The sequence below is a fragment of the Chelmon rostratus genome, chromosome 10 (genome assembly GCF_017976325.1).
Source record: "Chelmon rostratus isolate fCheRos1 chromosome 10, fCheRos1.pri, whole genome shotgun sequence".
NCBI lineage: Eukaryota > Metazoa > Chordata > Actinopteri > Chaetodontiformes > Chaetodontidae > Chelmon > Chelmon rostratus.
In genome coordinates this window covers 21,637,570-21,665,479 of record NC_055667.1, presented here as the reverse complement: position 1 = coordinate 21,665,479, position 27,910 = coordinate 21,637,570, and the positions used below count along the sequence as shown (strand labels likewise).

The 27,910-nt window shown below is 43.2% G+C and overlaps 3 protein-coding genes across 3 annotated transcripts; all 3 read right to left on the bottom strand.

Moving 5' to 3' along the window:
* Nucleotides 1–1,017: 1,017 nt before the first annotated feature.
* On the bottom strand, nt 1,018–4,140 carry LOC121612885 (acidic mammalian chitinase-like). The gene is made up of 11 exons (XM_041946047.1): nt 4,065–4,140; nt 3,954–3,980; nt 3,632–3,836; nt 3,492–3,548; nt 3,234–3,399; nt 3,021–3,145; nt 2,810–2,933; nt 2,518–2,700; nt 2,288–2,404; nt 1,497–1,629; nt 1,018–1,408 (listed from the first exon to the last, which is right to left on the bottom strand). The coding sequence occupies exons 1-11, from the start codon at nt 4,087–4,089 to the stop codon at nt 1,131–1,133; spliced, it is 1,440 nt and encodes a 479-aa protein (XP_041801981.1). The 5' UTR covers nt 4,090–4,140; the 3' UTR covers nt 1,018–1,130.
* A 1,445-nt stretch (nt 4,141–5,585) lies between these two features.
* LOC121613410 (neurofascin-like) lies at nt 5,586–21,639 on the bottom strand. Its single transcript, XM_041946792.1, has 24 exons — nt 21,553–21,639; nt 17,992–18,116; nt 17,804–17,905; nt 17,519–17,709; nt 17,082–17,204; nt 16,740–16,919; nt 16,177–16,288; nt 15,845–16,032; nt 15,632–15,763; nt 15,395–15,538; nt 13,982–14,093; nt 13,719–13,882; nt 13,468–13,615; nt 13,247–13,371; nt 13,061–13,162; nt 12,775–12,972; nt 12,208–12,278; nt 11,890–12,112; nt 9,000–9,122; nt 8,436–8,609; nt 8,166–8,297; nt 8,011–8,080; nt 7,079–7,090; nt 5,586–6,680 (listed from the first exon to the last, which is right to left on the bottom strand). Exons 2-24 carry the CDS (start codon nt 18,069–18,071, stop codon nt 6,449–6,451), a joined length of 3,138 nt encoding a protein of 1,045 aa, XP_041802726.1. The 5' UTR covers nt 18,072–18,116; nt 21,553–21,639; the 3' UTR covers nt 5,586–6,448.
* Nucleotides 21,640–22,378: 739 nt separating this feature from the next.
* On the bottom strand, nt 22,379–27,909 carry LOC121612948 (calcium-independent phospholipase A2-gamma-like). The gene is made up of 8 exons (XM_041946142.1): nt 26,372–27,909; nt 25,963–26,115; nt 25,726–25,883; nt 25,256–25,350; nt 24,964–25,135; nt 24,790–24,847; nt 24,388–24,582; nt 22,379–24,012 (listed from the first exon to the last, which is right to left on the bottom strand). The coding sequence occupies exons 1-8, from the start codon at nt 27,863–27,865 to the stop codon at nt 23,554–23,556; spliced, it is 2,784 nt and encodes a 927-aa protein (XP_041802076.1). The 5' UTR covers nt 27,866–27,909; the 3' UTR covers nt 22,379–23,553.
* Nucleotide 27,910: the final 1 nt, after the last annotated feature.

Below are 27,910 nucleotides of genomic sequence, written 5' to 3'. Positions count from 1 at the left end.
CCAGTAATACTCAATAAGTAAACTGTTATTTTATTTTTGTGTTTATAGAAGTTAGAAGAAGTTAAAAGTTTTGATGTTTACCAAAATCTCCCAGAATTATTTTTCATTCCCTCACTGATCTTATTATTGAGCTGACAACATCAGGCTATTTAACATTTCCTCACATTCATCCTCTTATGGGTTTAATGCTCAAACACAACCCCCACAGGCTTTAGCAATATTTACATGTGTGTGTGTCGTCATCTTTTTCCACCTCGGCCCCGAGCCCTGAAAAACACGACTGAAATCAGCCCAACCAGAAATCTCTAATGTGAAATAACTACAGCTGCTATGCCCTTGGCAGAAAATTATGTGTTGATTTACAACCCTGTTGCTCATAGAAATAACCCAAAAAAACAGATTTACAGGGAACTAAATGAAAAACATTTGGATAAACTTCACTTGTTTTTGTTGAGTCTTTCTTATCGCCGTGTGTGTCACGTTGGCTGTTGAAGTGATTGTGGGAAATTCCAGCTTGCAAAAAATAGCATTACAAATCAACTCAAAAGACAACCAGTCAGTAAATATGACAAAGGGCTAATTTAAATGCAATATATTCTTGCAAAAATAATGTACAGATACATAATAGCAACTACTAATATGCTACATAAATACTAATGGAACTAAAATATATTTATGTTTGTATGTTTTTAACAGTGTTGTTTCAACATATGAGATCAGGTCTTTTATGATTTGAGAGATGACAGTTCAACACCTGATGGAGTTCATTCCATCAGCCTTATATCTTTTTATTACAGTAAATATTATATACAATTATTGTTGTGTATATTATCATATATTTTATGTTGCAGTGTAATGGAAACATGCCCAGAAGCAGATGCTTTTGTAAGGTCTATCACTGTGTGTTTAGTGTATTATATAAGGTTTAAGTGGGCGTCTTTAGGGGAAAAATATTGTAATTTAATTACCAATTTCACTCCAAAAAAGTAAGTCCACAAAAGTACTACATTTCCGCTGTTTAGTGAACCTAACACAAAACACTCACAAAATTGTAAATCGACATGATTTTTGCTCACTGTCAATAACTACAATTGTCAGAGCTTGTTGAATGTAAAATGATGAGCAGGCTTTTAGGGCCAGTCACAGCAACTGCAGCTGTCTCGAAACACCAAACCAGCTGCGCAGTTCTGGATCCAGGTGATGCCGTTGGCACAACTGTAAAATGAACCTGGGGCATCAGGCTTGGCATAAAGCCCACCAATCTTTGTCGCACAGAAGCTGTCGTCTGGGATTTTGGATGGAGTAGTGACTGTAGGTCTGGGACGGGCAGTGGTGTCAGGTTGGTCTTTGTTTGTAGATGTAGTCACTGGAATGTGGGTGGTTTCTGCAGTGGGAATGGGAGGAAGCTCTGCAGAAATAATGATAAATTATCAGTAGTGTGTACAATGAAAGTTTACAGAAGTCAAGGCGTTAATGGTGACGGAAAACACCTTTACCTGGAGCTAAAAGTGAGCGGAGGTGGCTGATGAGGGCGTAGTTTCCCTGTCCACAGAACCGTCCGTTAAAGTCATCCAGATCCAGAGCCCAGACGAAAGCTCCTCCAAATCTGTTGTCCTTTAGATACTGGACCTGAATAATTAACAACAGCAACACTTAGCAACAACGTATGGACTATAAATGAAGTTTTATAACTAGGTTCAGAAACAAAGACCATGCCCTGAACACATCCCTTTTCCACAAAAAAAGTGTTAAAGCTCACCTGAGTTCCAAGATCAGCAAACTCCTGAAGTCCTCTCCATCTCCTAACATCCATCCCCATCAGTGCACTCAGTTGCGCTCAGCAAACCATATTAACTAATACTCTCAGCTTTCAGCCTCCAACAACTCCAATGTTGTTGGTCCCTCACCTACCAGAAGCTTCAGGGTAAGATCCCATCTTCAGAGCCTGAGGGACGTCATCCCCTGGAAGGACACCCCGTCTGCTCCAGGTCCAGGCTCTTGAGTGACAGGTGAAACCACCACAATGTGCATTCGCCATGCCAATAATCGAACCTCCTTCTAGCTTCAAACATACCCAAGTGGAAAGTAACTCACCTGACAGCGCCCTCATCCCCTCATCCATGTATCCCTTCATCCCTCCTTCCCACCAAACCCTCGACCCTCATCCAAATATGTCCTCCTCCGTCATCTCTGCTCTCCTCCATCCATAATACACATTAAATGATTCTACATCTGTATCTTATTGGTGTGGTCTTTGTTAGTGAACTTGACTTAAACACGTGGCTACCTTTGTCTCGAAACTTTCTTTGTTGTCATATCCAACCCACTCATTTTGTTTGACAGCATATGGAACTTTCTGGTCCTCGGTCATGTGGACACTGGCCCCTTGGAGAAAGGTGCAAACCTGAAAAGAGGGTTAAGTTTCAGATTTTAAACCAGCGTATTAAAGCTCTCTTTGATGACTCAGACATAGACATGGACTGAGAGTTAAATGCAATGAATCATTGCCAGTTGCACCTCATAATAGGACCAGAAGCCAGCCTCCCTGGTAAAAGCACCAGCAGCAGCAGGACCACTGGCTGCAGCTCCAACCTGACTGGACTGAGTGGACAGACGAAATGTTCTCCCGTATGTTGCAAAGCCCATATTTAGCTTTTCTACAGGTGTTCCCTTGTCCCGCCAATACCTCATGGCAAAGTCCTGGAATGTGAATAAAAAGGTAGGTGCATCTAAAATGGGTGGATGGAAGAAACACAAAGAGAGAGTGGGCATTAGATGATGCAGCTGAAAAATGAATCCCTCTACTCACAGTATTTAAGTAAACATGGTCCCCGATGTCTTGGGATCCCTTGTACAAGGGGCTATGATGTCCTGTCACACTCTCCCAGGTGCCATGAAAGTCGTACGTCATCACATTAATGAAGTCCAGGTACCTGATAAAATGCAAGTTAGATCAGGTTCACCAAAACGTGATGACAGCTAGTCACAGGGAGAATGTAGGGAGTAATATTTTGGCGTACTTTGCCATCTCAGCGATTTCATAACCAGCATCAATGGTTCCTTTCCCAGCAGCCACAGCAGCAGAGATCATTAATCTGGGCCGGCCACTTTCTGTTCCCTCAGCCGCATAGGCCTCCAGGAGTTCCTGTAGACCACAGGATCATATAGGAAAGTCACTTCATGGGTCACGTTAAACCTCAGGTTAACACCAGAACGGTGCTTCTGGATCTGACCTTGCACAACACTGTGAATTTCTGCTTGTCCTCCAGAGGACTTCCTCTTGCAGCGGGGTATTCCCAGTCCAGATCAAGCCCGTCAAAATCGTATTTCCTCAGTAGTTTGATGGAAGACTGGATAAATGTATTTCTGTTGGCTTGTGTTGACACCATTGTAGTGAATCTGGATAGCATTTGGGGAAAGAAAGGTGCTCTCAAGAAGACATATGAACAGCACATTGATTTTTATTGATTCTTTTATGATTAATATCTCACTTTTGGGTTCCAAAGCTCCAGCCTCCGACTGCCAACAGTGTTTTTAGATTTGGACTCCTGTGGGAGTGTTCGAATTAAGTTTCCTGTCATTATTTTTCATAACATTTGGCAGAGATGATGTTGTAAAACTTTGGACTGACCTCTGTTTGAGTCCATTAAAAGATCTATAGAGTTCCTCGTCGTTCCATTCTATGGTGACCAATTCGTTTGCCTCGTTAATACCAGAAAAGGCATAGATCAGGTGGGTACACAGGTTTGGCTCAATATTTACAGGCATAAACTTCCCATTGCCAGGTCGGTATTGGGACCAGTTAGTGAAATAACACACCAGTCTGGAGGATGAGACTGAACATGGAAGAAATACAATTTTTTCATTCATCTTTGGGGAATAATCAGTGACCAAATATTGAACAATTTAGACTTTGTTCAGTCGTTTGAGACTGTTCAGTATAATGAACTCACCCAAGCTGCCAAGAGAAAGACAGAGACCTTCAAAGTTACAGATTTAGTTAGTAAATATAAAGTCAAAACACTTTTTGAGAAAACAGATTCATGAATTTCGTTGTGCCTTACCTGCGGTTAGAATTAGCTTGTTCATGGTGGTTGTACCTGGCTGAGCGCTTGTCAATAATAGAGCAGAGAATAACTTTGCTTTGCTGATGTAAAAAATAAACATGACCAGGACGATGAAAATTATTAACCAGGAACAAATTCTCTGACCCAAAGGTTAGGACGCTAAGCTGTTGCTTCACCCAAGCCAGTCAAATAACAGAAGCTGGTAAAACACGTTCAACCACACAAACAAAACTTCAGGACTGAACAGGTTCTGTTGTTTTCAGAAGTCTCTCTGGACATTTGTAGAAAACACAGAGTTTCAATAGACTGCATAGCAACAAACAATCTGTGAGTGACATTTTGTAATCTCTACAATCCATCGCCTAAAACTCATCCTGGCAGTGTTTCTCAGTGTTTGCTCTGTCTGACATTTACATTAATCCAGTGTTTGCACTGATTCGCATCTGTTCTACTGTTTCGTCGAAAGCTGTCAATCAATAATATCCCATCAGTCTTAAAACATCCCACACACAAGTATTGCTTTTTCCATTTTCTAATGTTCCCAGAGAGGTTTAGCTGTTTTGAAGTCGGACGACTGGGGAACATCAGCACTTTTGAGTTTGTTTGGATCTCAGACGAACCTGCCAAAGCCTCAATACATGTCCAGGGTCACTGTCCTGCAAGAAAATGAATCATTTGCTTCTCCCTCACTGACAGTGTTCTGCTGTTTGCTGTTTGGATTTGCAGCACTCTGCGTTGGATCATTGTTGCAGGTGATACCTGGTTAGAGTGCCACCTTCTGCTCAGTGTAAGGTATTAAAAACTGTGCTGACAGTGCAGCTTCATTGTGATGAGCCATACCCAGTGCCAGTGCTGATCTAAGAAGCAAAGACAGTGACGTGCCACATTTATCTTCATTATATTATCTCCATGAAAACAAATGTGAAATATAATTCGTTATTTATCACCTTGATTTCGAAGCTCTGCCTCCTCCTTAGAGGAAAGTGCAAATCTGTAGAAATGGAGGAAAATGATACTTGAACATCATCAGCATGATTTGTGATGTCTTAGTTTGAAGCATCATTACATTGGGCTTTTATTAAATAAATCTGCATTTGAGCAACAGCCACCGGAGTCTTCTCCTCAGGGATTCTGTGCAGGATTTCTGCAAAAGCACACAGAATTACACACATTACAAGTAAAAGTCCTGCACTGAAAATGTCCAATGTCATATTACACTTTACATATAATGTGTTAATTAATGAGGTGCTGGTAAGTGGTTTTTGTTACCTTTGGACAGAGCCAGGCTGGCTGTTTCCCATGTTAGCTGGCTGCTGCTGGTGGCTTCATAATTACCCAAAATGCTGAATTTGTCATGTCTCAAACCAGGACACCTATAATTGTTCCAAAACTAATTACAAACATTCCATTCAAAGAATAACAGGAGTCATATCGCACATACTAGAAATAGATATTTCCACTTTATTTACACTTAGGACAAAACTGTGGTAACACACAGATGGTGTTAGGGGTCAAATACACTAAGGCTGTTAGATCAAGATTAATGATTTTTATCCGTCTCCATAGTGAGTGAAACAAGGAGACAGTTAAGGCAAATTCATTGAGAAACATGAGCAATTTCTGATTTTACACCTGGTTTACGGCTGCTTGCTGAATTCTCAAATGGTTTGCTCTTTTGGCTCCCGTCAGAGCACAACCTGACCATGCAGATGAATCATTAGTCCCTGGAGATACTTTATTATCCGTCACTTATCACCAAAAGCACTTTTATACTCCCTTTGTGCCTTCAAGACTTGTGCATAAAACAAAGAGGAGGGATTACATAGTGGCTCCCCTGATAGTGGAAATATGGTATGCAGCCCTTATTTCAAAAAGCCAACATGCAAAAATAACACTAATCATATTGTTGCAATTAGCTGAAAGAAAAGGATGTAATAACAGTAGTTTAGTTGGTCCTTGCAACCGCTTTTATCAACATGATAAACTGACCCACTTCTGTCTTGTCTGATGTGCAGCCTCTCTCCATTGACAGGATAATTGAACATGTGCGTGTACCTATACCTATGCACGCACACAAACACACAGCACTTTTATTTACAGGAAATGCAATATGAAAACATAAAGGGTAAAGCTTGCCTTTCATCAGATGAATAAGCATCTCACATCTGGTACTGTTCCACCATTTTCCTCTTTAAATGCATGAAAGTTGCTTTGCCTGCAAAGACACAGAGGGTAACAGCACCTCAGGCTCCAGCCGTTCCCTCCTGCAGACAAACCTCAAGCACCACGAGTTCTCAAATTAAGGTGGACGGTACAAGCACGGTGACGTCACATGGCAAACAGTTGAGCTGCAGTCAAGGTGGCGGTTTGAATTTTGAGCTTCATGCCAGGGAGTAGATGGTATTCATTGGAGAGTGGAGCTCCAGACCTCCACCAAAGTCCAGCTCTCGGACATCTCTCCTGGTTCCGGTGTACTGGCCGATGAAGGAGCCGTCCTCGTTGAACGGTATCTCTCCCCCTTCACCATAGTCCACCAGACTGTCGTCACTGTCTGATCGCTTCATCATTGCCTCCATAGATGGCTGGCCCCTTTGAAGCCCTCTTTCCTCCTCGCTATAAGATAATGCAAAAAATTAAAACTTCATATTAGAGGTACATGATGTTGGCGCTAGAAGACAGATGGGGGATAAAAATCAACCTGCTGTATCAGTACACTGTACATGTACATACCGCCGGGGGTAAGGCAGAGTGGAGACACGTGTTATCCTAAAATATGAAGAGAGTTTGTTAGAGATCAATACTTGTGTGACAGCATAGAGGATTTTATATTTCATAAATCGCCCCCTCTCATAAAATGCTCATAACAGTATTACTATTCTGCTGGATATATTACTTAAAGCTCCAAACGTCTTTACATAGAGTATAAACAAATCAATAAATGACGGCCCCTGCAGAATTGCACAGTTTGACTGTCAATAGTGTCAATGTGTCAATATTTAGTATTTTCATACCTTTCAAGAGACCTTGAGTGGTTCAGTTGGAAAAGAACGGGGTTGAGGTTTGGTGGGGAATAAAGGTTTAGATAGAAAAGGTGAACAGAAAAAAGAAAATAATGTAAGTATGATTTAGAGTTATCAGAAATAAGGCCATAAACATTGTAACCATATTTGATTTGTACCTGTGCAGCGTCATGTGAAACTTTAATGAAGATTAAAGGTGCCCTGTGGAGTTTTTGACTGCTGGTAACAGTTGCGTTGTTACTGCAGTCACACTGTTTCTCCAGCTCAGACAAGCGTTCTGTCCAATCAGGGCCTCTCAGAACTAATTAACGTGGTGATGCCTACATTAGATAATCCTTTATTGGCTTTACTTGAGACCTTTTTGACGAGAATCGATCATTGTTTTTGAGTGAAAAAAATGTATGACTAGCTGACTACTTTTTGGGAGTGGTTAATTAAAGTGCAGTCATCGTTAATTAATGCTATTGTGGTGTGCTAGACACCCTGGTGTCCTGGTCTTCCACTGACTGACTGTTCATGGCGCTATTGTGCCAGAAAAGGGAGCGAAGAAGACTAGCAGCTTGCAAATGTGGATCTAAACAATACACGATTTGACATATTCCAGATAATCAACTTTGCAGCCTGTTTGTCGGGCCTCAAGAACACACTCGATGCATTTTAGACACAAGGTGTGTTTGTTTACAAGAGAACTCCACAGGGCCGCTTTAATTCACCAAACAGAATGCTAATGCACAGCTACAGAGCAAATGGATGTAAATAAAAGGCTACTGTTATAGTTTTCAACAATAACAGCGTTTTGGAAAACATAATGATGGAGTGTTGAGTATTATTACTGTGCCATTATATAAATACGAGTCGAGTACAGACTGATTTTCTCTGATGGTAGCAGGGAAGTTTGCAGTGAGTGTGCTTTTCTTGCTTACCTGTAGTCAAATGATCCCTCCTGATCTTTGTCGTCCACCGGCTCCAACGAAATGTCTTTTTTTTCCCGCACTGAAATGAAAACAAGCCGCGCTATTAAAAGAGATGCAGCCAGGTGTTATTGGACATCATCGAATGTGAGGAATCACCACCGTACCGGGATATTTCCCCCCACGGCTCCTCTTGATGAAGCACACGATGAGGAGGATGAGCACGATGAGGGCCACGGCACACATAATCCCGATGAACCAGCCCTGAGTGGAGATGTCCACCTGGTCCTGAGCATAAACTGGGACGCGCACACAAGCACGGGCAAACACACATGTAAGTACACACGTCATCAAAGTCAACATCCACTCGGCACTTCAAAGTGTTTTTTTGGTAGAACCACCAAAAGTGTTGATGCATGCATCAAGTGGTGAATTACTCTCAGTGGTGTAGTGGGGTGACTCCTCCGTGTGCCATTCCCCTATCCCGATCCCAGTTCGCGCCGCCACGGAGAACCTGTACCGAGTGTAGCGGTCGAATCGGCGCACGGAGAAGCTTGTTACGTTTGGAGGGAACTCCTCAACTCGCAGCTCCTCTCCTCTGGTGGCATTCACTGTGGAGACGGCGGACATGTCAGTGCGTTAGGAGGACTCTCGATGCTGGTAGAGTGCACACAACTGAGCCGTTAAGTGCCGTGCCTGCTCAGAGAGCGCCTACACGAGCGCTCATTACCCTCTCGAGTACATACTTCAGTGGTGTTTCGGTTTTTGAGCGCATATTTAAGTGTGCTATTATGTGCTACCTGGATGTCGGCTCGGGTGTCGTGTGGAAACCTTTACAAGCCTTAGTGAAATAAACCACTTCCTTCTCCGTTATTAAATCTTTGCTGTTTCTCCTCAGAGGACCGTACAATACTACGTTATGCTTTGAAAAGGTGCAGCCTGTGACGACAGTAAAACCTCCAGGAGTGCTTGCGGGTGTTTCAGACGTGGGGTCGGCGTACCTGTCTGGTACTTGAGGGAATATCCGGTAATGATACCGTTGGGCTCTGCTGGCAGGTCCCAGTCGACATAAATACTGTCCAGATGTCGCTGCTGGATCCTGAAGGATTTGGGAGCAGATGGTACTGCAGACAAAGATGCAGCAGGAGACAACACACGTAAGCCTTAACTGACTTGCTCGTGTTTGGTAGAGGACACAGATGTTCTGTTGTTCCTCGGATGATAAATTCTTACCTCCTTCAGGTGTTGAGAAGTGTATGTTATTGCTGGCCGGCCCTTCGTATCGATTGTTTGCCACCACTATATACATTTTGTAGTTGCTATAGGGGATGAGCCCAGTGACGACCCCAGAGGGCTCCGGATCATTGTTTGGAAATGCTTTCGACTTCATGGCTCTGTTGACCCTCAGCCACCTCAGCTGGCTGCTGTCCCTCCAGTAGTAAACCTGAGAGATGAAAAGCAACAAGCCCGGCATTGTGACTCTGCTGCCAGCGCTGGCTTGTTATTTTTAGAAACAGTTTTTTAAGAAAAGGTTGAATTGCCTCACACTGTCTGTGCAGCTCCAGAAGGAAATGGGAGCTCTTGCTGTGTTAGGAGGAATCAGGACGTGTTGCTGTTGTTCTCGTGCCAATTACCACATCCAGGTTTTGTTTTTTTAACGACTGGATAGGTGCTACAAAATAAGAGGAGGCAGATCGGACAACAGCCAGCCCTCTTAAAGAGTTTTACAAAAAAAGGTTTATGTTTCATGAGACTAAGAAAGAAACCTTAGTATGAATCACTGTAAAAGAAATCTGAAGTAAATAGTCTAATATTCCCAAAAATATCACCTCCATATTATCAGTAATACCTTCAAAATTAATAGTCAATGCTACACAACATATGACTAATACACTAATGTACTAATAATGAAGACAAATAACAGTGGGAACAATATATGAGGCCATATTTTCCTGTGTCATGAGTTGGTTCCTCTGTTTGAACTTTTCATGTTGATAACAATTATTTGTTTTTCTATGAATCATCTAATCTTTTAAAAACACTTTTGCACTCTGTTGGTTCTGACACTGTTTATTTCATTTGAAGGATGCTTTTATCAGTCGTCGATGATATAATTGGCTCACGAGTTTGGCTCTTCTGATTGATTTTTGGTCTTAAGTGTGAAGAAAATGCTGTTTCACATCATGAATTGGAAGCATTAATAAAGTCAGTGCTCACAGAGTGTGGGGATTCAACCTCTTCCTTCACATTGTTTGTATTGTAATTTGCCCGTTCTCTTCATCTTAACTAAAACTCTTTAATCCACCTTATTATAGTCTTTCAGTCTGTCAGTAGACTAAATGAAGTACAGTCTGTCCTCAGTTTCTGCTGTTGTCTATAAACATAAATATAAGCTGTAATTAAAGTCCATTAACCAATATTACATTCGCAATAGACACACCTTGTATTCTTTCAGCTCTCCCATAATAGTGTTGCGCACCACTGGGTCCCAGTGCACAGTCACCTGGGTGCTCTCGATGTCGGACACTCTCAGGTTCAGGGGTGCAGTTAAGGGACCTGGGGAAAACAGATTGTGTTTGCTATCAATGAACTCAAAGAGGGGTGAAGAGGACAACTCAGCAACAAAGAAGATAAAACAAGAAGAGGTTCAGAGCACTGAGTGGTTTACTCCTCTGAGACCAGCCATGATTCCCTGTGGGTTAAGACTCAGATTACAACAGAAGAGTAAACAGAGCAGAGTCTGCTTTGCTTCATATCACAGCTGACCAACAAATCTAATGCGAAAATAACCCACTCAAAGTAACAGAACTGCTTCTTATTACAAAGGGAATAACATAAAGATGGCTAACAAATTAAACCCTGCCTAAATTAGAGCAGCAACAAAGCCTCAGTCGCTTCCATACAGATCAGAAGGGGTCACTGTATGGTTTCATGTAGTCCTTGAAGTGGACTGTAAAGTCTGTACTTCCCTAATTTATATGCTGGTGTGTGTATCAGCTGATATCAGCAAATCATTAATTATTACATTCTGAATTTCCAAATTTCTACATTCTGAAATTCATTTCAATAATTAGAGTGAAAAATAAATGACTATGTACATTTGCTTTAGTGTGTGTCTGCACTGAAGTCACGAGGCCAAGCTTGCTGCTCCTGGCCTGCACTGAGTCCTGGTTTGTTAGTACTGGTTGAACATCATGTAGTTTCCTCTGGGTAATGCAGTATATTTAGGGCCCATAAGAATTGCCCAGTGAAAGTGCAGATGCTGTACAGCGGTGGGTACCGGCCCACTTTGAGTGCTGGTTTGATGAGCGAGAAAATGATGTGAACCATATGTTACACCCTTCGCAGCCACCAGATCTCAACCAAACTGAACAGCTGTGGGAGATTTTGAACTGACGTGTAAGCGAACACTCTCCATCACCATCGTTACAACACCAAATGAGGGGATTTGTTTTAGAAGTGTGATGTTCATCCCACAAGCAGACTTACAGACACTTAAAAAAAGAAAATGCAAATTAATGAGCATCGCCAACCACTTCAGTCAAACCACAAACAAATTAAAACAATGTGGAAAATGTAATGGAAACATTTTTATTTTTTGTCTTATCAGTGGAGCAGAAGCTTCCCGTGTCATGAATTATTCGTTAGGCTGTTTCTTTTTTGTGAAATTTTGACTTTTATTTTCAGAATTTTCTGTTTCCACTGCATGTGCAATATGAAAATGTGCATAAAAACAGATTGACGGTTGCCCAAATGTTGGCTCATAGAATAAAGTCAAGGCTGCGCACCTATCGCTCGCAAGTGTTGCTGCTTTCTTTGCAAGCTCCTCTTGTTTTCCACTTCCTTTGTTGCTCACCTGTATATTATATTGCAGTGGATGTTGATACTTACGGTCTTCTCCAGAGTAGCCAGTGACAACAGGAGACTCTGGACCCAGCCCGAAGTCGTTGACGGCCTGGACTTTGATCTCATACGGAGTGAAGGTATCGGCATCGTAGATGTAGTATTTCAGCCATTTAGTGGTCGCGTTCTTCCACTCCTCTCGGGAATCTCTCCTTCTCCACCACACCAGGTACTTCAGGTGAGGCCCGTTCCACTCTCTGTAGGCCAGAGGCTGAAAACAGCAGCATGGTTTGATTTCACAGTCGTGGAAATTAAAATATCCAAAAGTGAAGATGAATATTAACGTGCTGTAATTTTGGCTTTTACCTCCCAGCTGATCTCCATGTTATTCCTCCATGTACCCACACCCTTCACGTTCTTTGGGATGACGTCTGGGGCTGCAGAGGAAAATCAATACAGCAGTAAGATTATTCTGAATTTGATGCAGCAACACGTCAAACAGGCAACAAAAGACTGGGAAAGTTGTGGAACGCTCCAAAAACACCTGTTTGGATCATTCCACAGGTAAAGTGGTTGATTGGTAACAGGTGATAGCATCATGATTGGGTTTTAAAGGAGCATCCTGGAAAGGCTCAGTCGCTCACAAGCAAGGATGGAGCAAGGTTCACCACTTTGTGAACACATTATTGTATAAAGGATGTTACTACATGGGCCAGAAACAATTTGTAAAACTTTTGTTGGTAAGGTTGCTAAGCTAGGCTATCATCTACTAGCTGACAGCTAGCGCACATTTAGTGGACCAATCTGAGAGTGGTCTTGATCGTCTTGTCTAACTCTCAGCAGGAGGGAAACAAATAAACGCATTTCCCAAATATCTGACTGTTGCGTAGAAATGGCTGTTTGCAGTGTGCATTTCAGGAGCATCAAACCCACGAGCACCGCTGCTCTGGAAGCGCATAGATGGCCGACTGGGGCGACTCATTCCGATTTCGTTGATGGCGATGACCCGGAACTCGTAGTAGGTGAAGGGTGTTAGATGCAGAACGACGGAGTTGAGGTTCCCGGGGTACGTTGAAAGGTTTTTCCACTTCCCAGGCAACCAATCATCATCATCATACTGCACTAAGTATTCTGTAAGAGAATAATAAATGCACAAAAATCATCAAGAATCCCCTAAAAACAACAATACTTAGAAAATGCTACTTTGAATGGCTCTTGCCTGTAGTGGGATTGTGGTTGCTGTCTCCAGGGACCCAGCTGAGTCTTACACTACGCTCATATGGATCTGACAGCTCCAGGTTCGTGGGAGGATCTGGGCGGTCTACACACAACAATACATGGACAATTAAAAAGCCTAACATGCCGTATGGTTGATGAAATGTCATTTATTCGAAACGCGTCATACCCATCACCATTAGGCGTGCCGAGGCAGACTTCTGGTCCAGCTCACTCTTGATGACACAGGTGTAATTGCCCTCATCGCCTCTGTTTACATTAGTGATGAACAGATTTGATTCGTCCAGAGAGATTCTGAGGATTCAATAAAAAGTGAGTAAAACTTTTGAGATCGAGGCGCTCATTGATTCAGCGTGTATCTCTGCAGAATTCATTCCTAAAAAGAAGCACCTCCAGCCAAGAGTGACCAGCTTGTTGCCTTTCATCCAGGTGGTTGTGACGGGAGTCGTAGGATCTGCTTTCACGCCACACTCGAAGCGCACGTCGGTTCCACGGATGACTTTCATACTCTGTGGTCGTGTGACGATTAACGTGGGCTCTGTCGAGAGTGGGTGACACAACACGATGGACCACGCAATCAGAAAGCGTCTGTGTAAAATGTAATCGTGAAGATTTTCCGTAGCCAGAGACGCGAGCCTCACCTTTGACCTCTATTCGGACTTGGCTCTCGTCCCTTCCTGCGACGTTGCTGACTATGCACAGGTAAGTCCCCTGGTCCTCAATCCGTATGCGTTTTATCTCCAGAGTCCCGTTACTGTGGGTCTTAAAACGATTTCCTTCAAGATTCCCCTGTCCATATTTGGACCTGTGTGAGCAGCATAAACACACACACACACACACACACACTGTGAGCTGACGTCTGAACTCCCTTTTTACATTAAAGTGTCAAACAGCATGTACTCACCATCGCAGCTCAGGCACCGGGGAGCCAAAGTAGCGGCAGTCTAAGAAGGTATGACTTCCCTCTGTCACCTTCACGAGTTCACTCCTGGGCCCCAGAATACGTGGAGTGGCATCTGGAGAAGCATTTGTGGTTAATAATTAATTTCATTATGAAATATTAAATGTATATTGTTGGTGTACTGTCTCCTGCATGTCTAGTGTAGCTACTGATTTCTCTCACTGAGCTCTGTGAGTAGGTGGGCATCATTATATTCAGGTATAGTGAGGTCTGTGGAGAAGCTGGTATCTCAAGTTATGGTTTGTTTTGTCACAGTTACTAAAATCTGATCAAACCACACCCACATAGTCCTAATGAAGCAGATCCGCCCTCACATACTGTTTGGGTCAAATTTGACCCCTTTTGACATTTGGCAGCAGTAAAAACACTCTAAATGTCATTCTTTTATCCTGAAATTCGATGACTTTTCCTAATGTGACCCAAAATTCACAAACATCAAAACATTTGAAAATATTATACCATTTATGATACTTTTATTAAACTAAATGGTTAAATAATAAACCCCACAGTTCCCAATATATTCTTCCTAAATCAGTTCCCAATATATTCTTCCTAAATCATTATGGCTGTGTTTTTTTTTGTCTTGGATAAAATAGGACATAATATTGTGTGATAGTAGATGTTTTTTTCTCCAAAAATGAGTCGTGCAAAACCTAAAAATTACAGTCTCCCCATTCTCTGATACACTATTAAGTATCATTAATTAATTCATCATCTGCCTTTTTATACATTCTGAATAGATGTGTGGTTCAAACTGTGGTACAGAAACTTGTTATGATGAAGATTCTTGTGCTGGGTCGACCTGGACCAAACTGTGTAGGTATGGACTATGAACAGTATGTGAGGGTTAGCTTAAACACCTAATAAATAATACCTACTACATATTTAGTCAAGACTATTTAATGTCATAATGAAATGAAGCATTGATTGGCTATTGCTTTTTTGTATCTGATTACTTGGCACTGGATGTTTGGCACCAGTGCCTTTTAACTGTTTTCAGGCAAACACCACTTTTCTAAATGCTCTTATATTGTTTATATATGTGATTTTTGTTAATAGATGCATGTACAGCACAGGATTCCCAAAACCTACTTTAAAACTAAATTTAAAAAAGCTTCCATAACATCATACTTAATTTTTATGACTGCAACAATGGTGCAGCAGTGAAACAACCTTTACAGGAGCCGTGACAATGAAAATGTATTGAGAGTATAGATGAAAATGTGAAGAATTCTTAAAATATACCAATATCTTTTGGGGTGACCCCTTAACAAACCATTCATCTTCCACACCTTGTGGCTGCTAAAAACATTGTTTTACACTGTAAATGTCATGGATGACAGAGTAGTAACTTACGTAACACGTTCACAAAAGCATTGGCCAGTAAGTACCCAAACTGGTTGGAAGCGTTGCACTGGTAGACGCCGTTGTTCATAGCAGTCACACTGCGTAAAGTCAGTGTGTCACCTGACACCTGTCTGTTAGGCTGCGGTGTAGCAGCTGGATGGGCAAAAAACACAAAAGAGGACAAATAAAGCATCGGGCGATGTTATTGAGATTGATGACTAGTAGGCCTGATCTCTAAAAACATACTTTCAATTGGTTCCCCGTTGATGAACCAGCTGATTGTGGGACGAGGAGCCCCGTCAGCACGGCACACCAGGCGTCCAGTTTCCTCAGGGGCCAAAACCAAATTAGTGGGCTTCTCCAACCAGAATGGCGCCGCTGTCAAATACAAGCATGCTGTTTGCTTCAACATTACTGTGCAGTCAGTGAAGGCATCATGCTTCTGAGAGTGTGTCTCACCTTTGACCCTAACGGTTATTGTGTGCTCAATGTATCTGATCTTATTGGTGGCGGTGCAGACGTATTCACCGGCATCATCGAAAGAAGCCTTTGGGATCTGAATCATCTTGTTGAAGTTCTTTACTTTCATGGGCGACCTCACCACCAGGTCCTCGCCATCCTTGGTCCACGTGATATGAGGAGTTGGCCTTGATGATGATAAAGAAGGCTTTACACATGACGACTCTCATGAAATCAAAGGCAGGATCGCACAGAGCAGCAAATACACGCACACCTTCCGTGGTGTTTTGGAACAGCAGCATTGAATATACCAGACAAGAGTTCACACTCACACTCCTGCAGCGATGCACTCCAGGAGCAGCTCTTCCCCTTGCAGGACCAGGATGGAGCTGGACGAGCCCGTGGGAGACAGCCAGGTGGGGGCAGCCTCGGCCACTGTACGAGCTGCAGGCGAATACAGAACAGAGGGGGCACGTATGATTCAAGCAAACCACGTCTGACCACGAGGAACAAGACAACAACACATGTTCACTCAGAAAATAAGAGAGGAGAGCTGAGGCAGAGCGCACACACACCACAGCATGTTCACGCTGCAAAAAGGGAAATTTAAGCACAGTTATAAAATGAAATATCTTAAATAAAGGCAGCATATACTTGTTTTTGTATCTTCTCAGCAGGCAATTTTTATGTGAGAGCATTTCACTTGTTTCAAGCTTTTTCTCCATAATTATGTTGATAAGATACTTTAAGGTCTTACTGGGATTGTGTCACCGATTCTGAGCAGCTAAATGCTTGAAACTAGAATTGAAAGAAAAAGCCATATTGCAATACTTGTCCAGCCGTCATCTGTGTGATATGCAGTGTGTGGTGGTATCAGACACACAATCACACTCACTCGTGAGCACTTTAACGACCACGGGCATCTTCTGCTGGATGACGTTCTTGTAGGGGAAGCGGGCATTGCAGCAGTAATCAGCAGCAGAGTCGTTGTACAGGACGTTAGAGAAGTACAGATCTCCATTGACTCCCATGGATACCCTGCGGTCCTGCCGCACAGGCTGCATTGTGGGGAAAGCTGTCTGGATGGGCCAGTTGAAAGGTCTCGCGTATGAACCTGAAATGAAACATGGTGTTAATAAAACAGCTCACAGGAGATATATTTAAACAGCTAGGATTTCTGCTTTTTATTTCGGTCAGCAGATCATTGAAATGCCTCACTGTCGAGGGAGACACTTACAGCTTGTCATCCAATAGGTTTCAGGTCTGGGTGGGCCGGGTGGGGGGTCGCAGGACAGGACCAGAGGCAAGCCGGCACTGATCACCACAGGCTCCAGGATCTCCCTGGGCCACACAGGAGCTCCTGCAGAAACACAGAGGTGTGCACGTTGCCACTTAGTGGGCAGGTATGGTGTTTGATGATACAGTGCACAAGAATTACACCTAAATGCATGATGTTGAGCCCAATGAATAGAATTTAAAGGACAAGTCTGGTGATTTTCTTTTTGTCAGCAAAATTCACCAACAACGATGATCCTACTAACATGTGCAGGGCTGCCATGTGAGCCAGAGTCTAAAGGGGTTTATTCCTCTGTGCCAAAGAGCTCCATTGTTGGAAAAACGTATATGGATTTAAACGAGCAGCTGATTGTCTAACAGTCCCAGTACTGGTCTTACTGTACAGTCGTAGTCTGATCTTGTTGGAGTATGCGGATCCATACTCATTAGAGGCAATGCACTGATACTCCGCCTCGTACTGTTCTGGATTGTTCCAGGCGTAGATGTCCAGCGTCCCCGAGCGCCTGCGCATCGATGCTTGAGGGTCACGTGCGACGTTGTAATACTTCCCATTACGCCTCCACGAGAAACTTCATGAATGAGCAAAGGAAGACAGAAAAAGCAATGAGGTGGTTCTCAAATACTAATGTCAGCTGTGCTAAAAACTGTTCAGTGGGCTCTTACATGGGGTGGGGGTTTCCTTTGGCTTCGCATTCTATGATCATGGTGTCTTTGGGGTCAACAATGTGCTCCTTCATTGACTGCTTTATGATGGTTGGGGGCTGCCTGACTGCAGGCAGAGAAACAAATCAGCTCAGTATGGAAGAAACGTGTGTGATGGGACAAATTACAACATGCATTAAGCTAGTGACACACCTTCCAGAGGGACGTCCAACGCCCAAACACCGTGCCATACAAGTAGCAGCAGCACTGGTTCGACCAGTGTTCCCATCTTTACAGTGCATGGACTCAGCAACACTTTTCTCCACCAGTGCTCCTGTCGTCAGATTGAATGAAGAACAATAGAAGGCATCTGCTGAACAATGCACATTCACATCACGCAGTTAGAATCCAGAACAAATAACTGTCTATGAAACCTACCAACCCTTTAAAAGCAGTAATACAACAAAGTAAAAATTGTGTCATTTGTAAGTAAAACTACTGCTAAAAATACTTGGGAAGCATTATCATTATCAATATTAGCTCGACTTAAGAAATTAAAGTCCTTATTCTGCAGGAAAAAAAGCACAGCAGCAGAGTGTTGTTTTATTATGTATACCATTATAGATTATTAGCATTGTTAAACATCTCATTGTTTAAGCAAACATGATAAATCTATATTGATTTTTTTTAACTTTTCTCAATCTTTTTTGTAAAATATTGGCTCATTTCACCTGTTTGAATGTCAAACAGATATTTAAATGAAACCATCTTAGGGTCACCTGCCAAAAAGGTTGGAAACAACTGGTTTCATATATAATAATCTGTTTGCATTAAAAAAAAAACTCTAATATGTAGTAGAAGTGTATAGATACAGAAAATTAAAATACTCCCGTCTCCACTACTTATAGCATATCTCAATACAAAAATAGCTTCATTAGATGCCTCTCTTCATCTCATTATTGCTATAAATATGACGATGATGATGAACGTTGAGTCATGTTAGTACGATGAAAACAACAAGTTGTCAGTACCCACCTCTCTCATGTTAAGTCAGATCAGGGCTCTCTCCTCCCCATATCTGTGGCTTCTCCAAAGCCCCAAATAATTCCAATGACTTTTCTCCACCAAATTATTCTTGTTTGTGCAGTATGCCAATTAATGTCCCCGTCCTTCAAATATCAGGTCAAGAACCCGAGGGGAGTTGATACACTTGAGTAATAGAGTTTCTGTCTGTCACTGCCACTTACACCCTGCCCACCCATCTCATGAATAATGAATGAGCCCCATACACCACCTACTCCTCACCCACTTCACTTGACTGTTCTGACCGGCCTCTCGTGAAACAATCCGTCAGCAGCCACAGTCACAAAGTTTGTAACTGAGTCGAAGAAACCGAACAAATGTTTGGATTTTTACACCAGCAGACGTGGAGGTTTTCTCCAGCCTGGTTTTTCTCTCTCGTGGCTGCTTTGACCAGGTCCAGCGTGAACAACATCAGTTTGACTGGGCCAACTGAAAGCACACCACAACCCATATTCTGTACAATTTGCATTCTTGCTGGTTTCGATGACATCAAAATGTGGGCTTTATTGTTGACGGCAGAGAACGGCGGAACAGAGGATGAAAGCAATGTTTGTTTCTCTCATATGAATTTTACATGTGGCGGATCTCAAGTCACATGACTCCAGCACAACATCTCTGATGAAAGCTGGAAATAACCAGCAATCAAGAATGTCTTTTTACTGGTAACGTCCTGTGTTAACGCAGATTAGAACGCATCCTCTTTTTTAGGAAGCACATTCACGTGCACTTCCTCAGAGGAGGAAAAGGTCATTACCATTCAGCAGGGAAAATCCTTTTCTAGAAACAGCGCCAAAGACGCAGGAGAAGATGCATTTGTGTTAAACAAAAGCCATCTCACGGCAGTCGACACGGTCCTGACCTGTGTAGGCTTTCAGGAATCCACACAGGGCTGCATATACAAACCAGCGCTGACAGGGCTAAACAATAGCTTGTTGCTGGTGGTGGAGGTGGTGAGGTAAAATGAGGTGATGATGCTAAACTTGTAATCAAGCTTTATATTCATACGCCTAATAATTCAGTTCACTTACAAGTGGGAGGTTTGTAGAAATAAATTCCTCATTAAAGAAGAATTTTCACTCATATTTGGAAGAAAGTTTCAGAGCACTTTAAACCATTTTAACTGTCATATCTCTGAAGCTCTGCATCTTCTGGCCCTGGTCCCATCCTCCTTGTTCACAACTGAAACACAACTGGCCTCACACAGATAACAAAAGCAGAAAGGGTATGCTGAGCTTCTTGGCTTTCAGAATGGGCTTTTTTCCCCCCATACATTGGACTGAAGCAGGCCCGGCAGCGAGCGGTGATCAGTGCCATGCACCAGATTGCACAGTGAAGAGGCAGAGAGGCGGACAGAGCCAGCTCAGTGACGACAAGAAGGTCTCTATGCTCGCGGGTCTCCTTTGGCACGTGCGCCCAGGGCTCGGGTAAGAGCAGATGGCGTGTGGGAGGGAGCGTTCAACTGCACAAGCTGCCTGTTCAGACCCAGAACACCTATCGTTTGCACTTTGACGTCACTGCATCAGGGAGAGCACAAGAAGAGGCCGGAGAGAAACCCTCCTGTTGAGCAGGACGCTGCGCTGCGTGAAGTCATCACCACTGTGCAATCACAACATTACTGTCTCACAAGCTTTAGCACTGGGATTCTGATTTGACAGCGAGGTAGCGGTAAACTACGGCAACAGAACATCTCAAATCCATGAGAAAGAATAAGAAGCTGCAGCCACACTAACAGCGCTGTGAGGCTGCAGGCTTTAGCTGAATGCTAACATACTGACATTTAGCAGGGATAATGTTGACCATGCTCATCATTTTAGCTTTGCATGTCAGCATTTACCAATTAGCACTAAACACAAAGCACAGCAGAGGCTGATGAGAATGTCATTGGTTTTGCAGGTTTTTGAAGTACTGGACAAATTCAAATTCTGATTTGGTGCTGGCACGGTAGGAAAGGGGTCGCCAAAGCTATTATTTTGATCCTGAGGCATGAACCAAGATCCAATTCAACCAATAGTTGTTGAGACATTTCACCCAAAACCACAAAAGTCAGACTCATGGTGGCGCTAGAGGAAAAATCAGGTGGTCACGAAAGTCATTAGGATTCATCATCTGGGCACTACAAGTGTTGATGCAAAATTTCATGACAATCCATTCAATACTTGTTGAGCTATTTCAGTCAGGACCCAAGTGCTGGACTAAGCTACAGACCGACATTGTCATCCATCGAAACCAAGCAGTAAGCATGGCTAAAATACGAAGACGAATGGATTTGTAGTGCTATTAATGTGCAACAGTAAACTCTAAGTTAATGTCCACTAAAATATATCCATAAAATAAGATAAGTTGGTCATAAAGTCAAATGCGCATCATGTTTTCTTGACACTCATCTTGTCACTCATCTCGTGGCAGGTGTGAGAGCTGAACAATATTGCGGTCACTGTCATAGAAATCCGCTGATGCAGTTGTAGACCCAGCCCACTTCTCAACTCAGACTATGACATCATTAAAACCTTGACTTCCATTGCAAGCCGTCTTGAACGACGGCTACGAGGACTAAAGCACTCCTTCACATGGTGGTGACAGTCTTCACGCTGGTCTGAAACATCTCTAGAAATGTGTACTTTGTATCCAAAGGCTAATATTCAAAATTAGCCAAACAAAGTATAACTGGTGAATGTTAACGGCCCTACCTGTGAGTGTAGTTCAAGTATTTTTCTGCTCCTTTCCCCCTTGTTGCTGTTAAAGCAGACTCCTACTTTCTTCTCGTCATCCGTCACATCATCTTCACAGTGGGGTTCCGCTTTGCAGCAGCATCTGTCTCTTGCTGTTATTTGTCACTCCATCATCTTAAAGCAGGTGACAGGCGAGATAACAGAGGCTCATGTGGCCCATCAGGACAGCTGTCCCGAGCCTGGGTCACACGCCTGGCAAACAGGGCCTGAGAGCCTATTAGAATAAATCCATTGTGAAATCCACACATAAACATAACGTCATCTCGACGGTGGTGGGAGAATCGAGTTAAATACAAATGACATGTCATGCACTGGTCGGTAGGTTAGGTTTAGGGGTCATCCGGCCCCCATCAAGCAACAGTTAACTACAGTTTTCTTAAGAGGTCAAATCATTTTGGTGTTTTTTTCATGTGTGCTGTTGATTTTCAGTGTGTTAGATTGGGGGGGTGGGTTACTGACCTTGTATCTTCACTCTGGCTGGCACGAACGCACACTCGCCCACACAAAGCGTTTCTGTCTGGAACAAAGTCAGTCTATTGTGGACAGGGAGGGCACAGCTTCCAGACACATGGGGGGGATTTAACCCGTCACACTCGAGTGATTGGATGGCTTCTCACTCATTGATAAAGTCTTACATCATTTGTCAAGAATGGAGTTATTTATTTAGCGGATTGACGAAAAGCGATGTGGTCAGTAAAGGAAAAAAGGCTTTTAATGACAAGGAACAGAATCCTCATAAATATGAATTTATTCCAAACAAATACTCATAAAATGCCCAGCAGCAGAATAATATACTATATTAGCTGTAATGTCACATGAAAGTATTATTTATAGCTTATATTACAGGCAACATTTGCACAGACAGTAACAATCAGATACTCAATTAAATCACATGTGCACATCACACAAAGATTTTTAAATAAAGTGCATGAAAGTGCTTCTTTCATTTGTTCTGTGCGTCTATGCCAAGAAATCCTCAAACCAAATGATACACGATGTAAGCGAGGCATGTTGACAACATCCTGTTTCAGTACATTTGATCTGAGTAGACCCTCGACAAGATATTTGATTAACAACACTGCAAACTAAAGCCTGAACCAACAGCATGCTCAGCCTGCTCAGCCAAAGCAGCATGTTAGCAGCAGCTTCGGTGCTTTATCTGTCTACACAGGGTGCGTTCAGGCACAGTGTTGAGTGTAGGCCACCATGTTTTGGCAGCACTCAGAGCCCAGCACTCAATCACTGTGATTACGCGTGTAAAACAGAAAGAAACTGACACTTTGGTTCGTGTTTACATGTATGAAACGCCTCCTGATACCAAGCCTTAGTAGTGGCTGTGTGAAATTGTACTTAGGCACAACAGTTAAGCACAATGCTAAGCAAGCTAACCTGCTCACTAACAATACTAACATGCATATGTTTAGCTGGTTTAATACCATGTTCCCCATCTCAGTTTAGTGTGTTTGCATAACATCGGTTAATTAGCACTAAACACAAAATACAGCAGAGGCTGATGGACAGCTGAAGGTAGTATTTTGGACATATTAACATTTTGACCTGATGATTGCATTAGATGGAAAGTCGGGGGCTCACCAAACTTATTATAATTCATCCTGAGGGGGACATGAATGTCGCACAAGTTTCATGGGAATTATCCATCCAACATGTGAGGAGACATTTCGTCCAAAACAAAAAAAGCACCTCATGGGGGCGCTAAAGGAAAAGTCAGAGGATCACCAAATTCAATGGGCTTCATCTTCTGTGGATCATGGATGTCTGTACAAAATTCCATGGCAATCCATCCAATACTTGTTGAGATAAATCATTACCACTGACTTCTCCTGGATTTCAAGTGTTTTTTTTTTTTTATATCAGGGTGACTTTAGAGGTGTTTCCGTTATTTTGTTCACACCCTGTATATGTGCATCTACATGTAGACATGCCTCATTCTGTACCTACTCACACCCATCTCTGCTTCATCTCCCAGGCCCTCTCACTCATCCAGTCCTTAGTCCTGCTGACAGCTGAGCGCTCTGCCCCGAGCACCAAGCAGAGCCTGGCCAGCTTGGGCCGGTTTCTCTCCAGGTAGTTCTGGGTGTCTCTCTGGAGCTGGTCCAGGGCCCTCGGCCGGCTCTCGTCCAGGGACACCACAGCACTCAACATGGGGTTGAAGCGGAAGTACACATCCGGAGCCAGCAGGTCGTCCAAAAGGGTGTGGACCCCTTCGGTGTCGGTGGCGCTGCTGATCAGGTTGCTGATTTTGGCCCTCAGGCTGGTGGACGTGGCGGGTGCCCTCTTAACATTGTCATAGCGACCGGTGCCAAGGGACAGCACGCACTGGAAGGGCTGGTTGGGCCACAGTAGACGGCTCTCGTGAACAGCCAAGGCACAGGGATTGTTCAGGATAATTCCTCCATCCTAAAACACACACAGCAGGCTGTTTTTTCACTTCTTCTCTCTGCAGATTCATGTTTTATTTAATTTTTTCTTTTATCTTTTAAGTTACTTCAAAAACATAAAGATGTGTTTGGCCATATGCTGAGCACAACAAGCCTGTCAGCATTTTAGTAATTAGTTGCTGTGTGAAAACCATTGTACCATGAACATATCGTTGGATTACACCACCTTAAAATCTTTATGCAGTTTAAGCTAAGATTCTTGCTTTTTCCACCTAAATTATTTTCATACAGTTCTTCACCAGACATTTACCACATTTCTATTCAGCTCACATATAAAAACATAATTTTGACTTCCCTGACATCCTTAAATGGAGACACGGCGGCAGCCTCCTACCTGATGAATGTCACTTTGTAAGGTGAACTCCTGGAAGTATCCTGGTGCAGCGGATGACGCTCGCACCGCCTGCCACATCTGGCAGCCTGAGGCTCCTGCATAGCGGCTGAGAGCGCCTGGTTTGTGGTTGTAGTTGCGGAAGACAAAGGCCTTTGGACTGGTACCCCAGTTTACCACTGCGCTGACTGCTGAAACCTGAGCACATACCAACAACACCCTATGTGACTGATATTATGCAACCAGTGCAAACTGCAGTTTTAATAAACAAAAAGAGGTGCTGATTGTACCACAGTAGGAGGCTCTACTTTAGCAGCAGTTGCCTTATCAATACAACAGTACTGTATCAGTGCTGTGAGCATGATGTCATCCAATCAACTACCACAGTGATTGCAGTATTCTTACCTTTGGACTCAACTCATCTCTGGCTGTTTTAATAAGTACTCTATGTCCCAGCTTTTCCCTAAAATGGATAAAAGCAGACGGTCAGACCAGATTGTATTGTTGTCTTATTAACATGCTGAGATTTCCCGACCTTCACTGGAGCACTTGCACTGTTAAAATCTACTCTGTGCTTACTGTAGAATTGCCTCCCAGGTCTCAGTGTTATAGTAAGAGTGACTCCAGCCCATCTTCACAGTGCCAACCAGCGGATTCTGCCGAAACACTTCGGAGCCAAACCGACGATACATGTCAGCACACTCCTCCAGAGAAAAATGGGCCAGACCCAGCATGAAGGCTAGAACGGCACCTTTAACAAACAGATGCAGAGACGCGCAAGTGAGACATGGAATTAAAGATTCAGACTGAGAAGCATGGAGAATACACAGTGTTGTTATTTTTAGTAACTCTGGGTTCTGTAGTTGGTCACCTGTGCTCACTCCACAGATGTAGTCAAACAGCTGGTGGATCTTCTTGCCTGTCTCTGCTTCCAGTAGCTTTAGCACCTGCAAAGGCACGACACCTCTGGAAAAAGCAAGGACAACATATTGTTGAAGTGAAGAAGAATCAAAATATCATGATGAGCTGAAATAAGTTTTAACTGAGAATTTTTTGCTCAGTTTTGATCATCATTATAACATATGGAGACCACCTTAAACAGGGTTCTGGGTTAAGCTGAAACAATGAGATGAAAAACTGATCGGCGACTATCCTGCTAATACCAAAAATGTCAACAATGCCTCTTCCCAGCTTTTTTCTTGAGGCTTTGCTATATTGCAAATCTCAGTTTAGATTAAAGATAATGTAAATAATCATAAGATGCAGCTCTAGTTCTGTGTGCAGCATGTACACTGTGCTGAAAGGCCACCATTCAATAATAATCAGTTTCATCAGGGTTACCTTGTGCCACCACCATCAATTGAGAGCACTCTAATGCCACGACCTTTGACCGGATCCATGTAGCCAATCAGAGCTAAGGTTTCTCTCAAGGCGCTCTGAAGCACCTGGTTGTCGCTGTAGCTCCGTCGCTTTCTCAACAACGTGACTGCAGTTTTCTCCTGCAGACAGAAACACCTTTTAGAGTTCAAATCAGTTTGTTAAACATTCGTGAATGTGATGGTTGAACATCCGACAGACCTGCCACATTAACACTTTGCATGATGGGTAACGGATAAGGTGTTCATTGAGCGCCTCCACGCAGGCGGTCAGAGCCTCTGGAGATGAAGCCTGTGCCAGACTGCCAATAAACCCCCGTGTCACTTCCTCTGCCTGCCTTCGACTCAAGACGAACTGAGAACACACATCCAGAAATGACTTCTTAACATTTTCACAGCAGTTTGATTTAATTTGACGAGTCTTAGCTTTTTTAGCAGCATCAGCAATGTTTGATTGCAACCTGTGGGTGACCTGAGCAGTGCTCAAAATTAAACCTTTCATTCATTACATTTTAAGTGTCAGTGCTGTACCATCTTGGAGAATGAGATTAGTTAAATGATGAGAGACACACTGTGTAGCTTTCTAGAATAGTCATTGAACCTCATCTCACCTTTTTATTCAGTATTGCCTTTGGTGACGTCATGGCAGGTTTGGCCTTACCAGTCTGGGTCAGGGGGCCCAGCTTTAGATAAGATCCCAGCAAGTCAGGGATGGTACTTGTAGGGTGGCGAAGGCAGTCCATAAAGGATACAGTCTTCAGTCTCTCAGAGGTAGCTGATCCAAGGTCCGTCTCTATTGGGAGATTTCTATCAGTGTCCTCATCCAATCCACTTTGACCTTTGAAATACTGATTGATGTGATCAGCCATTTGGAAATAGTTCTCCCCAAAGCTAGTGGTGTTTTGGCTGCTGTGGAAAAGACCTCTAGTTTCAGGGGTGATAGGTTCTTCTTGCTTCGGTTGTGACATGGCACCATGAGTTTGTGAGGTAGGTTGTGTTGAAAAGTGTTTTTTGCAAGTGTCATTCTTTTCCACAGGAAGTTGTTGCTGATCTTGGCCAACTTCATCCGTAACCTTTGCACCAAAGTATTTATTGATGTGTCGCGCAAAGTGAAGGTAACCCTCCTCCCAGCTGCTGGAGAAACTGTTAGGTTGCACTGCTGCCTGATCAGCGCCTGATTTCACTTCCAACACTTCAGTTTCTTGAGGGTTTGTGATGTAAGTATTTTGCATTTTTCTCCTATTCTGCCTCCGGTTTATCCCTCGGGTGGAAGACGTGGTGTCCAAATTCTCCTGCATTTCAACTTTTGCAGAACCACGAGAGAATACTGAGTTAATGTGATTGGCAACATAACTGTAGCTCTCACCAAATGTTGTTGCCACAGGGCTGATGTGAAATAGTTGCAGCCCAGAATTTCCCTGCGTTGCAGGACTTGCTCCGGAGCTCTCCTGTTTGTCTTTGCATTTCAAGGTCTGCGTTGTGTCTTTGCCCTCAGAGATTTTTCGCTCTCTGGCTGCCCGATGACTTTGACTATGCCTCTGTGACCTGCCAAGATAGCCTGGAGTTGTGACAACAAGACAGGCATTTTCAGCTACAGGTACAACCTCCTTTCTCTTGAAATAAATGTTAATGTGTCTAGACAATCGAGTAAATGACTGACCGAGACGTCCTCCCAGAGAACTCAAGTTAAAACTGTTGTGAGCCTCCTCAAAGATCCCAATCGGGGCCTCAGCTTTGAATGAACTTCTATTGGAAGATGAGTAAAGACGCACAAACTGGAGATGCTTAATTTCTTTGGTAAAATCTCTGTGGACCAGGTAAGAGGTAGAGCTTGTTTCACTGCGCTTTAAATTCTTCACATTAGGTATTCTTGCAAATCTGGAAGGATGACAAGGCGACAGCTGTGAATTTCTGTGGAGGTCCAGGCCGAGTGGTGCTTTAGCCAGGCGAGGGTACTTTCTGAGAAGGCTCATTAGGTACCTAATTTTGCAGTATGACCTCAAAGTCTTGTTCACAGAACTTGAACACAAGTTGGTGCTGAGGTAGCGACCCATGTTTTGACCTGATGTTGTGAGCAGCAAAGTCCAAAAGTCACTCCTGAGCATTCACTCCTGAGCATTCACAGATTTGGGCTGAAGCAGCATTTCCAA